Raw genomic sequence first — 14,323 nt, 5'->3', positions numbered from 1 at the left:
CATAAAAAGGTATCAAACCTGCAATACTCTTATTTTGTTTCTCTTAATAAGAGCACTAAACTATTTTTCTATTGGCTAACACGGTACCAGACTTTTTCCTTTTTCTTTCTGCCACTATGATAGAAATGCCTATTCTTGTCCGTGGCTGCGGGGCCGCGGAACAGAAGTACGGATGCGGACAGCACATGGTGCGCTGTCCGCATCTTTTGTGGCCCCATTGAAATGAATGGGTTGGCACCCGTTCTGTAAAATTGCGCAACAGATGCAGACCCATTCATGTGGACGTGTGAATAGACCCTAAGGCCTCACGAACACGGCCGTGTCTGTATGTTGGTCTGCAAACCTCAAATCGCCAAATACAGATACCTTGTATGTGCATTCTGCATTTTTCTCACTTCCATCAATAGAAAGGACTATTTTCATCTGCAATGCAGACAAGAACCGGACGTTCTATAATATGTAGAATGGCCCATACGGATCTGCAAACAATATGTGTGCTTGGCCCCATAGAAATGAATGGGTCAGTGTGCTACCTGCAAACAAGGAAAAATACTGGGGAAGAGTCTGGGGAACTTTGAAATCAGCTTTCCTTGGTCTGCATTGCCATAATTTAAATCACGGAAAAAAATAGAGGCGCTAAAAACTAAAGCTTTTATTAGTATTCACTAAAAGAGAGGGAAGGAATTCATAAACCCTTTAAAACCCCTATCGGTGGCAGACACATAACTGCGCTCAGAGGACTTTAATACATAGGTCTTGAGTGTCAGGCGTGGAATGTATATGCTTGATGCGTCACCACCCACCTGTTACTGCCACAGGGGGGAAAATGTATATCTTGTCTGATTGACGTTTTATACACTGAGCCCAGAGTGTATCATAAACATAAAACACCCCACACGGGGACCCAGTGAATGGAAAAACGATAAGCCATATTAAATGGAGAGGATTCTCTGCAGCCAGGGCCAAATCAAACCCCTTAATGTAGGGGGAAAGAAGAAAAACTGTGTTTAAGTAAATACATACACCTGAGGCTCAACTGGAGCAGTGAAAAGATCCAAGCCAAACTAGTATAGATCCACAAGGGTGCCCCACATAAACTAGGGGATTTATAAATAACCCTATATGTGGGATACAAGGAGGGAATCCCAATACATCTGTAAAGTATCTGGTTTTAAGGACAGATGAAGGCACCGATCCTCTGTACTCGGAAACGACATCAATAGCTCAGCTTCATCAGTATCCGGCAGCGCGTCCTAGCTCAACGCGTTTCTTCTAAGATCATCAGGAGCTTTATCGTCTGCCTAGGAGTATGCAAAGCATCAGCTGTCCTACCAACGTGGTGACAGCATCGGCGCTAGTTTGGCCGTGAAGCGGCGGCCAAACACACTTCTTTTTAAGGACGGGGTCCCTCCCTCTATGTGACGCGGGGATCCCATGCGGACGAATCGCGGGCCAGGGGGCAACTGGGGTGTACGCATTTTTGCGGATGTCATTGAGATGTTCTCCTATGCGACGTCGGAACTCACGTATAGTCTATCCCACGTATTGAGTACCGCAGGTAAACGTAATCAGATATATCAGTCCAGAAGATCTGCAATTAATAAAAGTACGGATAGTATATGATTTTGTAGTAACCGTACTGCAGAATGTGGACCCAGGCTTAATGGAGTCGCAAGCTATACACCCGCTACAGCGAAATGTCCCTTTTAAGGGATTCACCAGACAAGTCCATGATGTTGATGTCTGGAAGAAGCTGTGGCATAGGCGATTCTTCAGATTGCGACCCCTCCGATACGTGACTGCAGGAGTGGGGCTGACAAGCTGACCAACGTCAGGATCCATCTGCAAAATCCCCCAATGCCTCCGAAGGATATCCCGAATCAGACCATTTGCCCCACCAAAGGTAGCAATTAACCGGACCTGTCCCTGACCAATCTCCCTCTCACAAGGGTTAAGGAGTGATTCATGGGCACAGGAAAATGAGTGCTGGTAAGCAGTGGAAAGGACCTTACGTGGAACCATTTTGTAGCGCTTAGTGGTTTTGTAACAGTCACATGTACCTTTCACATACCACCAACATGTCAGTTTGTAAATTTGGGGCATGTAAACCTCGCCCCAAGAACGCCGCATTGCACACTTGTGAACATGGGTTTACACAAGCCCCACCAATTTCAGCCCAGGACACCCCAAATGTGCTGGAACAATATCTGAAATTTAGGTACAGTCCCTGAATATTTGGGACTGTTGGCGACTATGCTTTTATCACCCAATAATACACCACTTTGTATGGGAGAAAAGAGAGGGCGAGACCTGGGACTGTGCGGCCCTGCACCATGTACGACCATTGTGTCTCACACACCAGACCTAAGTAATAGCTAATATCCAGGCTGCAGGTGCTGTTAGAAATGTAGCTAGGGTTACGGTAACCGTAGTAACGTGTAAACACGCATGCTACATACATCAAAGCAAGGACATTACCTGAGACTTCTGCACAATCCATGGAGCAGCTTTCTATTACCTCAGGTGAGTTTGTGTTGGGAGCTCCATAAATCATGTGATAAATCTGTCGCCTTCCGCTATCTACGGTGTCTCTGTACCGTTTAGGAGGGACAGTCATACCCTAACGCGGGTTCACAAGGTAGAACATATTTTTGTATATTCATTTTAAGGATAGGTCCTTAATGTTAAATCGGTGGGGGCCCCTGTTCTGTGACTCCCATTGATCACTAGTACGGGGTCCGTCCCTCTGTCTTCACACTCACAAAAGCTTGTGTATACTGTGGTTGGGAAAATGCAGAAAGGTGATCAGTGGTGCTGATCAGAGGCAGATTTTATTTATTTAAAAAAAAAAAAAATTATTAGGTTTTTTTTTGGGGGGGGGGGGGGGGGGGGTATGGAGCAGTCGCTAAACCCAGACCACTCAGTTACAATTGTGATTCCTCCCCTCTCCTAAAATTAAATTGCATAAATACAACTGAATATAACAGCAGCGCTGGTGATACAAGGTGCAAGGGAGCCTTACTAAGTTCCTTGCACCAGTGCGCAGCGCTTGCTCTGCGATGCAGGAGGCGCAACAGTGTCATCACGCCATCTGCATCATTCTGCAAGTGGCTGGATGACAACGTGTATTCTATACTCGGGTGCTTTATTTTATAATTATGCATACTTCCATTATGTCTATAAAAAAAAAAAAAAAAAAAAAAAAAGCCATCCGTGCCTTGTACTTTCAGATGTTGGAGAACATAGGACCCGCCTGTGAACTGTTGCTCAGCAGCAAGGCACATGCCACCATGGCTAGTGGAGCAGCTGTTAGGCTACTTTTACATTAGCGTTTTTTGCGGATCCGTCATGGATCTGCAAAAACGCTTCCGGTACAATAATACATTTTCGTGCCTTCCTTTTCGTTCAATGAATGGGCTAAAACGGAAGCGTTTTCTTCCGCTATTGAGATCCTATGATGGATCTCAGTAGCGGAATTGAAAATGCTAATGTGAAAGTAGCCTAACGGCCAGGGTCAGTACTTGTCTTTCCGAGCCCCCTGGGTCAATGTTTTGCGCAGCAGTGGGGACGCAACACCACGGCAACGCTCCTATTGAAACCTCTATGTTTATTTCAGTCTGGTTTGCACAACAGGGTCTTATCCACATCTTCCCTCCTTGTCTGTCTCGATGGGCTTCCTCCTATCCCTAACAGAAACTGGGCAGAGCTTTGCTTCCACTCCCGCTCCTTCTTTTCATATGTGTAAACTGAAGCATTGTTATGCTGTCTTCGAACTGAAGAGCCTGGGCGAAAGTTGCTAATTTGCATCAAGCAATACATTTCTTGCTGGATGTCTCCCTGGTAACTACAACTAGGCAAGGTAGTCAGTGACAATGGCAGGAACATTGTGGCTACGTTGCATTTGGGGGAAATAACACATGCTGATGCACTACACCACCACAACGTCATCTTCCCCTGATATTTATATTAGAGAAAATGCTCATGCTGATGCAACAAGGGAAGGTGGAAGAAGAACAGCTTCCACATTTTGCTGACCACCATGTAGCTGTTGGGGACCCGCATGGACAAAGTCCCATGGAGGGGAAAGTGGGGGAGGATGAAGAGCTACCACTGGAAGAGGAGTCGGTGGCACAGGAGCACAAGGCTGATGATGACAACACTGACCATGATTACCAATCATTGTAGTGGGGAGGGGGGAGGGGTGTATAGCCAGAAAGAACAGGGTCCTCAGGCACACCAGTGAGCATGGAAAGCTGAACGCTTGCTTATGTGCTGACAGGTGTATCTTTAACATCAAGTAAACATGCTTTTAGACCCTCACTATCAAAGCAAAATGGGGAATGTTTTCATGATGGCAAAAGAGAGGCATAATTGCTATATTACCAGGATAGATGCCTGCCATCCTCATGTCTGACCTGGAGGCCCCTCTCCGCCCTACTGAGTCACTGACCTCCTGCGGTCTCTGCTACCACAAGTAGCAGAAGCTGTAGCAGTACCCAATTCAGTTTAATGATCATGATGGAGCAGGTTTTTCATGTGCCACACCAGGTTGACACACATCAGCAAACGAATACGTACCTCCTAAACAACCAGGTTCAGTCCTACCTGGACTGTGCCCCTTCTCTGACATATATCCACATCTACAGCCTTGCCACTACTACCTCTACAAAGTTGCACATCTACTGCCTTGTCCATTAAGTTCCATGCTGTGCTGATGCTGCCACTACTATTGATGCTACTATAACCCCTACACAGTCGCACATCTCCTGCTTTGTCCATGAGGTTCCACATCCACATTGTACTGCTACAGCTCCCAAAGAAGGGAGAGTTTATTGTTGCTAGTGTGTGTGTGTGTGTGTATAACACAGTCTGGCATTGTCCCTTGTAGAGGAATAATTTCTGGATGCTCATTCAGAACAAGCTACTGATTCTTTTGATACTACCATATGTATATAAACATGGGCAGGCATATGCCCCTGTTAAGGCTTATTTTTTGGGTGCTTGTTCAGAACAAGCACATGTTTTTCCTCCAATAACGCTGTGTGTGTTTAAACACCATCTGCACCCAATAACAACCCAATAAGGGACAATTTTTGGAACATTTTTCAATTTACAAAAAGCATAACAAATCCAACAGAGCAGTGTGTTTTCAAACACTCTGTTTGTTAACACAGTCAACCATGCTTTATCACATAGTTATATACTGTATGTCAGAGTCAGTCTGACATTATTTACTATTGTTGTCATTGAGTTAAGAGTTTAAAAAGGTAGACAGATAGAAAGACAAGGGAGATAAATATGTGTCATCAGAGACTTCTGAGTGTCATAATACCAATTTTCAGGCTGATTGGAGCACCTTTGATTTGGGAAGAATTGATTTGGACCTAAATCAATTTTTTTTACCAATTCATTAGAATTGGACCTGAAACAAATTTCAAAAAGTCCACGTATCTCTAGGTGCAAATTCCATTTTTACCTTACTTAGGCTTCTTACTGTCACATATTGTATATTATGAGTAAGACTGGATTCAGACAGTTATAAAGCGAACAATTAGACTTTGGAATTGTTCAGTGCTCTAAGTTAGATTCAGCAGAGCCATGGGGCTCAGACTGTGGCACATTACTGCTGTCTGAAACCAGCCATAATAGCAATTTCCAAATATAGTGTTATTATCAGAACTTTCCCTTTACAGCAGGATAAATCGAATAATTTGTATCCCTGTAAACCACAAAAACATACTATATCCCTAGGATACACCCTTTCTGTAAAATGATGTACAGTACATGCCCATGTCAGGCTACTGCCATTTTATGCGATCTTCCTGTAATGGCTGTAGGTAGGGACAGACAAGAACAGTGAGCCCTAAGGCTAGAACCCAGCCCGCTTTACCTACCTACTTGCAGTAAAAGCTCTAGATAGCTAGACCGCAACTGATCGACGGTCTCTATGCTACTTAAGTGAAGAGATGGACAACAAACAAAGACAAACACAATACCAGAGTTGTACATTAATGGGGAAGAAAAACTAACGAATCAGCACCTCCATAATAAGTAAATTTGAGAATGCAGGTGCACGCTACCATGGCTGAAACACAATGGGATTAGTAGAACTACAGGTAACAGCACACTGCTAGTCAATTGCACAAAGATATACATAAATATTGAATAAAAATAGCGGCTTGGTGGCCACTATACAAATCGTGAATAAAAACTGAATGCAATGATGTGGATGTGCCAACTTCTAATATTTTTTCAGAATACAACATAAATCACGGAACAAAAGTTTAAACTGAGAAAATGTACCATTTTAAGGGAAAAATATGTTGAATCAGAATTTCATGGTGTCAACAAATCCCCAAAAAGTTGGGACAAGGCCATTTTCACCACTGTGTGGCATCTCCCCTTCTTCTTACAACACTCAACAGACATCCGGGGACCGAGGAGACCAGTTTCTCAAGTTTAGAAATAGGAATGCTCTCCCATTCTTGTCTAATACAGGCCTCTAACTGTTCAATCGTCTTGGGCCTTCTTTGTTGCACCTTCCTCTTTATGATGCGCCAAATGTTCTCTATAGGTGAAAGATCTGGACTGCAGACTGGCCATTTTAGTACCCGGATCCTTCTCCTACGCAGTTATGATGTTGTGATTGATGCAGAATGTGGTCTGGCATTATCTTGTTGAAAAATGCAGGGTCTTCCCTGAAGGAGATGACGTCTGGATGGGAGCATATGTTGTTCTAGAACCTGAATATATTTTTCTGCATTGATGGTGCCTTTCCAGACATGCAAGCTGCCCATGCCACACACACTCATGCAACCCCATACCATCAGAGATGCAGGCTTTCTGAACTGAGCGTTGATAACAACTTGGGTTGTCCTTGTCCTCTTTGGTCTGGATGACATGGCGTCCCAGATTTCCAAAAAGAACTTCGAATCGTGACTCGTCTGACCACAGAACAGTCTTCCATTTTGCAACACTCCATTTTAAATGATCCCTGGCACAGTGAAAACGCCTGAGCTTGTGGATCTTGCTTAGAAATGGCTTCTTCTTTGCACTGTAGAGTTTCAGCTGGCAACGGCGGATGGCACGGTGGATTGTGTTCACTGACAATGGTTTCTGGAAGTATTCCTGAGCCCATTCTGTGATTTCCTTTACAGTAGCATTCCTGTTTGTGGTGCAGTGTCGTTTAAGGGCCCGGAGATAACGGGCATTCAGTATGGTTTTACGGCCTTGACCCTTACGCACAGAGATTGTTCCAGATTCTCTGAATCTTCGGATGATGTTATGCACAGTTGATGATGATAGATGCAAAGTCTTTGCAATTTTTCGCTGGGTAACATCTTTCTGATATTGCTCCACTATCATTGTGGATCTACCCATCTTGGCTTCTGAGAGACACTGCCACTCTGAGAAGCTCTTTTTATACCCAATCATGTTGCCAATTGACCTAATTAGTGTTAATTGGTCTTCTAGCTCTTCGTTATGCTCAAATTTACTTTTTCCAGCCTCTGATTGCTACTTGTCCCAACTTTTTGGGGATTTGTTGACACCGTGAAAATTTGAATCAACGTATTTTTCCTTTAAAATGATACATTTACTCGGATTAAACGTTTGATCTGTCATCTACGTTCTATTACAAATAAAATATTGCCATCTCCACATCATTGCATTCAGTTTTTATTCACAATTTGTTTAGTGTCCCAACTTTTTTGGAATCCGGTTTGTATATCCTATACATGCCTCTCCCAGGCTGTCAGCCTGCAATATGGGCAAGGTAGGATACAGCTGTACAATCTATCAAATTAAAAGCACATGGTAAATGGGCAGGAGGTGCACGGTTCAAACTCACCACCAGGGGGCGCCACCCCCCAATGGCAGTGACAATAGGGAAGAAAAATAAACGAACCAGCACCTCCATAATAAGTAAATTTGAGAATGCAGGTGCACGCTACCATGGCTGAAACACAATGGGATTAGTAGAACTACAGGTAATAGCACACTGCTAGTCAATTGCACAATAATATGCGTAAATATTGAATAAAAATAGCGGCTTGGTGGCCATACTTACTGCTAGACATATGTTTGATCAATTATATGCGCAAAGAGCTTCTATCTGCTTTTGCAGTAAGTATGGCCACCAAGCCGCTATTTTTATATAAATATTTACGTATATCTTTGTGCAATTGACTAGCAGTGTGCTGTTACCTGTAGTTCTACTAATCCCATTGTACGTTAATGGGTCAGAACCCGATGGCCTACGCAGTAACAAATGAGAGACAGAGAGTGGTCACAAGCCAGGGTCAGAGGCACGAGCAATCTAGTAAAGCACAGGAACAAGAACCAGGAACACAGCTAGTGAGTCCAAAGACTATGACCGGTAATGGTGTATGACCAGGAAGGGATCAGAACTTGATAAGTAATAGAGCAGCTGAGCTAATCAGCCCACTGCTAATCTCCCCCAGCACACGCCTGCTGCAGAGAGAAACAGAGCATTGCATCCTTTCACTACGGATGTGGTTGCGTCACTAGGGGTGTGGCTCAGCAGTGCGTCTTTCCCAATGTGGCCATGCTGAGCATCGCGCCGCTGTAGCCCGGACAGGTAAGTTTATTACACTTCTGTAGAATAATGAAATGACTGACATTGATACTCCCACACTAGACAATCATTCAACATTCATCAATGTGTCACCAAATGGAGAGGGCTCCTTTTGTTCACCGTTCACCTCGAGGACTGTGCCCTGGGAGTGCATATTAGGGTATACTTTAGGGCAGTGTTTCTCAAAAGGATCTTGCCCCCTGGTGAAAGAAATATCAAACAAGTCAATCTATAGTCTATTCAAATTTTAAAGGGGTTGTCCAGATTTTTAGACTTTGTTTTAACTTTCCCTAGCAGCTTGTTGTACCTTCCTGCTCTGCTCTGACTCCATTCAGTAATATTCTGGTCCCTGTCCTGCAAACTTCCAGACGGATGGGGCCATGTGCACTGCTGAAGCCAATCAATGGCCTCAACAGTGACATGTTCCCAAGCAACATGTAACATTTTGGGACACGTCATCAAGGCAATTCTTTTACTGCAGTAGCGCACATGACCTCGCCCGTTCAGACGTTTACAAGCCAGGAAGCGGAAGATTGGAGCCAACCAGGGAGCCAAAACAGAATGATAGGGAACAGGTGAGTATGATTTTTTTTTAATAGGTACCATACGCTGCAGTCCCAAAAACGGGATCACCCATTTAAGAAACTGAACTCAGTGGGCAACATATTAGATTGTGATGTAATTCAAGCTTAAAGCAATCACAAATAATGGATTATAATAGGCGTAGAAAGGCAGCATGAAGCTCCTAGTAGGTTTCCTTTAAAGTAGCACCCAGTGATAAAGCTAATACAAGATCAGAGGGACTGTTTTTGCCATAGATTCTCTTTTCCATGCACCATTAGGACAGGATTGGCACTGGTAGATGTTGGAGGAGACTGCTGACACCTTTTTTTATTTATAAAAACAAAGGAAACATGGATATAAACTTATCAGCAATAACTTGTGTTAATGTCATGATGATGGTACCATACTTTGTATCTCTGATCTGTTACACTCAATCATTGGGATCATCCATCACATATTCTGTAATAATATTCTGGGAATATAGCAGCAAGCAGTGCTATTTTGTCCTGCAAAATGAGGGGAACCCAATGGGCTCTGTTATAGTCACTGTGATCCGTCAGGAGGTGTTCAAATCCTGCGCTTCCATTATTTTTGTTGTTTTTCTCCTATACTGGAGAAGAACATTGGAAAAACAATGGAAAAAAGAATTCACAAAGAGAGGATAAGGTCCAGTGCTGATTGTGGGTTAGTATTTTGGAGTATTTTTAGTGTTTAGTGTATTACCCCACAGCTATTGCTTGGTGTGCCCTCTCAGTCTTACCTGAACAGTTCCTTTCAGTTCATAAGAAGATACAATTTATGGAAAATGTTAAAAAAATGTATTACTTTTTTTACACAAATTACATGCTTTATAAATATATTATCAGTGTTTTTTTTCTTACTTGATTGTAGAATGAGAAAATCCCTACCAACTATCGCAGAAGCATCAAATGTGGATTTACGTACTCCAGATGATAAGAATGAGCAAATACCTCAAATGAATGAGACTTGGTTTCCTTGTTCAACATGCCAGGAACTAGTTAATCTGTGTTCACTTATGAACCACAAACAATGCCACCGAGCTAATAAAGTACTGGGCTGTAAGCCAGGGGACAATCCATCAAATCTTCATATCCTCACAGTCCAAAAGGAGAAAATGATATCTCGGATTGGAAGCTCTTCGGAATATAAATATCGAGAACACCAGAAGATTAATCAATCCTATGAAACACTAAAAGGAAATCTGCTTTCTATAGCACCATATAATTGCCGAACATGCATGCCCTTTGAAGCTAGTTGCCATGTTTATGACATGGGAGGAGACAGTAGCTTAATAAAATCTATAGTAATCTGTTCTGATAAAAATACTTCCTGGCAAAGTAGCATGGAAGACTCATTTACAGTTCATAATAACTATGGGCAAAGGCCAAACACATGTTTTGCTGGTATATTTGATGGGTATCACGGGAATGTGGCAGCAATTACTGCAGCCACAGAGTTTCCTATTTTACTGCTAGATCATATTTCAGCAATGGATCCATCTTACAAGTTGAATGAAGAAGAAAAGCTCTTTATCGGATCATTTGATACTGTTTTTAAGGACAATTATAAAGAAACGGAGCATATTTTCTCCATAGGGAACGAGAAAGGAACCAAAGAACCAGGTGTTGAAGGTATACAGCTCGCCTATGCTAAAGCTTTTTGGCGCATGGAGAGACTATTGAAGCTAGGAAGAGCAGAGAGTTCAAAGTCAAGATGGAGTGGATGTTCTGCCGTGACCTGTCTCTTAGATGGATTTAAAATAATGGACCCCCAGATATCAACACTTAAAGATAAAAAAAGGCTTGGCATGCTCCATGTAGCAAATATTGGTAAGTGAGCTCTTACCAGAATGCAAAAGAAAGCGAGAATTCAAATGTGGCAGATATTAGTACAGACATTTCTGTGACTGCAACTTGCAGAAATCTATGTGGTTGTTGCCAAAACAGGTCCATGAATGGAACTGATCTCTGAAACTAAATCTGCAGCGTGTGAATCCACCCTAATAATAATATATTCCAATAAATACACTGTAAACTGAAAGCTATGAAGGGATGTGACCAAAAAGTATAATTCTACCTTCACATCTGTGGCTGGCTGCTCCGGCAGAGAATGGCTGGAATCAGGTGGACAAAAAGCGCTGCACACAGAGGTTTTTGTCTGGCCAATTCTCGGCATATTTGCTGGTAAGCAGCCGGATCTCTGACGGACTCCATTAGAGGAAATGCTGGATCCGGAGATCTCTGGCAGCCTCTTCTCTACTGGAACAGCCTACCAGAGGCTCTGCCGCAAATGTGAAACTAGCCTAAGGCTTCTTGCACACGGCAGAACTACAGGTCCATCTTGTATAGGGTCATAATACATCTCTCATAAAGATGCATGAGGCTTCTTCTGAATCTTCATATCCCTCCATTTTTTATAAAACCTGACAGAAAAAATGTCTATGCACAAAGAAAACAAAATAGGGCGTACTGGTCAGTGGTCAAAATCGCTGATATGTCGAGAGTGTTGGTTATCCCCTGGCCTGTCCCTAAGAGAACAAATAAGTATATGTTCATAAAGGTAAAAATTAGTGTTGATCGAGCACCAAAGTGCTCGGGTGCTTGAGTAGAACACTTTGGGATGCTCGGGTGCTCTACAGAGCACCAGAGCCCAATAGAAGTCAATGGGAGAACCCGAGCATTAAACCAGACACCCCCTGCTCTGAAGAGGGGAGGGTGTCTGGTTCACAGGAAAAGGTCAGAAATTGATGGAAACGCCACCGAAAAGAGCTGACCCTCTAAAACATTAGGGGCGAGGGCCTGCTGCTGATCTGACCATCTAAAAAATTAGGGGTGAGGGTCTGCTGCTGATCTGACCATCTAAAACATTAGGGGCGAGGGCCTGCTGCTGATCTGACCATCTAATAAATTAGGGGTGAGGGTCTGCTGCTGATCTGACCATCTAAAACATTATGGGCAAGGGCCCGCTGATGACCCTCTAAAACATTAAGGGTGAGGGTCTGCTGCTGAGCTGACCCTGTAAAACATTAGGAGCGAGGGCAGCTTGATAAGCATGTTGATATGATGGAGGAGGAGGACGAGAAAAGGAAGATTAAACCATATACCATTTTTTTGTGGTGAAGGGTGCATGGGAATACAGTGTATTCAATATACCATAAAAGCCACATTTAAAGTGCCTTTATGTTCAGCCACTTTCCTCTGGTGGAGTACAGAAGTCAGGAGCAATCCAGGCCTTGTTCATTTTGATAAGAGTCAACCTGTCAGCATTTTAAGTTAACAGGCGGATGTGCTTATCAGTTATTATGCCCCCAGCAGCACTAAATACCCGCTCTGACAAAACGCTGGCAGCAGGGCAGGCCAGCACATCCAAGGCGTAGAGCGCTAGTTTGTGCCACGTGTCCAGCTTGGACACCCAATAGTTGTAAGGCACACAGGGATCACTGAGGATGCTGACACGGTTGGCTACGTACTCCTTGACCATCTTCCAAAACTTTTCCCCCCTTGTGACACTAGGATGCGCATCAGGGTGAGGGTGCTGGCGGGGTGTCATGAAACTGTCCCAGGCTTTGGAGAGTGTTGCCTTGCCTCTGTTGGAACTACTGTGTGCTCCCCTCGTCTCCCCTCCTCGGTTGCCCAAGGGATTACATACTCTGCCACCAGCGTTGTCAGCTGGAAATTTTTGGAGCAATTTTTTCACAAGGACCTTCTGGTATTGCACCATTTTGCTAGTCCTCTCTTCCACAGGAATGAGAGATGAAAATTTCTCTCTGTAGCGGGGGTCGAGAAGGGTGAACAACCAGTAATAGGTGTTGGCCAAAATGCGTATAACGCGAGGGTCATGGGAAAGGCAGCATAACGTCAGCCCTGTGTGCTAGAGTCCCAACAGACAAGACTTCGCTGTCCTCATCAAGAGGATCTCCTCATCCTCTTCCTCCTCTTTGGCCCATCCACACTGAACAGTTGGAATAAACCTGCTATGGGTACTACACTCTGTAGCGGAGGCAACCATCTCCTGTTCCTCCTCCTCCTCATCCTCCAATTCACGCTGAGAAGACGAACTGAGGGTGGTCTGGCTATCACCCTGTGTACTGTCTTCCCCCATTTCCATCTCTTCCACGTGCAAAGCGTCCGCCTTTATTGTGAGCAGCGAGTGTTTGAGTAGACACACACCATCTGTGTTGATTCCTCAAAGTTGCGTAAAACCTCACAGAGGTCAGACATCCATGCTCACTCGTCGCTTGTGAAGAGTGGAAGCTGACTGGAAAGGCGACGACCATGTTGCAGCTGGTATTCCACTACTGCCCTCTGCTGCTCACAAAGCCTGGCCAATATGTGGAACGTGGAGTTCCAGCATGTGCTCACGTTGCACAACAGTCGGTGAGCTGGCAATTGCAAGCGCTGCTGCAGTGTTGCCAGACCAGCGGCAGCTGTAGATGACTTTCGGAAATGGGCACACATGCGACGCACTTTCACCAGGAGCTCAGGCAAATTGGGGTAGGTTTTGAGAAACCGCTGAACCACTAAGTTGAACACGTGGGCTAGGCATGGTATGTGTGTGAGCTTGCCGATCTCCATAGACGCCACCAAGTTACGGCCATTATCAGACACAACCATGCCTGGTTCTAGGTTGAGTGGTGAGAGCCACAGCTCAGTATGGTTCCTTATACCCTGCCACAGCTCTGCGGCGGTGTGCGGTTTGTCACCTAAGCAAATTAGTTTCAGTACGGCCTGTCGCTGCTTCCCCACTGCAGTGCTACACTGCTTCTAGCTACTGACTGATGGCTGACTGGTGCTGCAAGATGAGAATTCAGAGGCGGAAGTGGAGGAGGAGGTGGAGGAGGAGAAGGGGGGGGGGCTTGCTGCCACTAATGTAGGTGGTGGCGGAAATCCTGATGGAAGTAGGGCCCGCAATCCTTGGCATCGGTAGTATCTGTTCACCCAGTGTGCCGTCAGGGAAATGTAGCGTCCCTGGCCACAAGCACTTTTCCATGTGTCAGTCGTTAAGTGAACCTTCCCAATAACTGCGTTGGTCAGGGCACGGGTGATGTTACGGGACACATGCTGGTGTAAGGCGGGGATGGCACACAGGGAAAAATAGTGGCAGCCATCAGGCTGCAGAAAGCCTCAGAGTCCACAAGCCTAA

At 44.4% G+C, this 14,323-nt stretch overlaps 1 protein-coding gene across 1 annotated transcript in view; it reads left to right on the top strand.

The window, feature by feature from the left end:
* Positions 1–3,975: 3,975 nt before the first annotated feature.
* The window catches only part of PP2D1 (protein phosphatase 2C like domain containing 1), a 29,351-nt gene continuing 19,003 nt past the window's right edge, over positions 3,976–14,323 (top strand). Inside the window, exons 1-2 of the mRNA XM_044295529.1 lie at positions 3,976–4,181; positions 10,052–11,010. Coding sequence (XP_044151464.1) covers positions 3,976–4,181; positions 10,052–11,010 — 1,165 coding nt within the window. The remainder of the gene's footprint in view (positions 4,182–10,051; positions 11,011–14,323) is intronic.

This window comes from Bufo gargarizans, chromosome 5 (assembly GCF_014858855.1).
Source record: "Bufo gargarizans isolate SCDJY-AF-19 chromosome 5, ASM1485885v1, whole genome shotgun sequence".
Lineage (NCBI taxonomy): Eukaryota > Metazoa > Chordata > Amphibia > Anura > Bufonidae > Bufo > Bufo gargarizans.
Note: the sequence above shows the minus strand (reverse complement) of the source record. Positions and strands in the feature narration are given on the sequence as shown.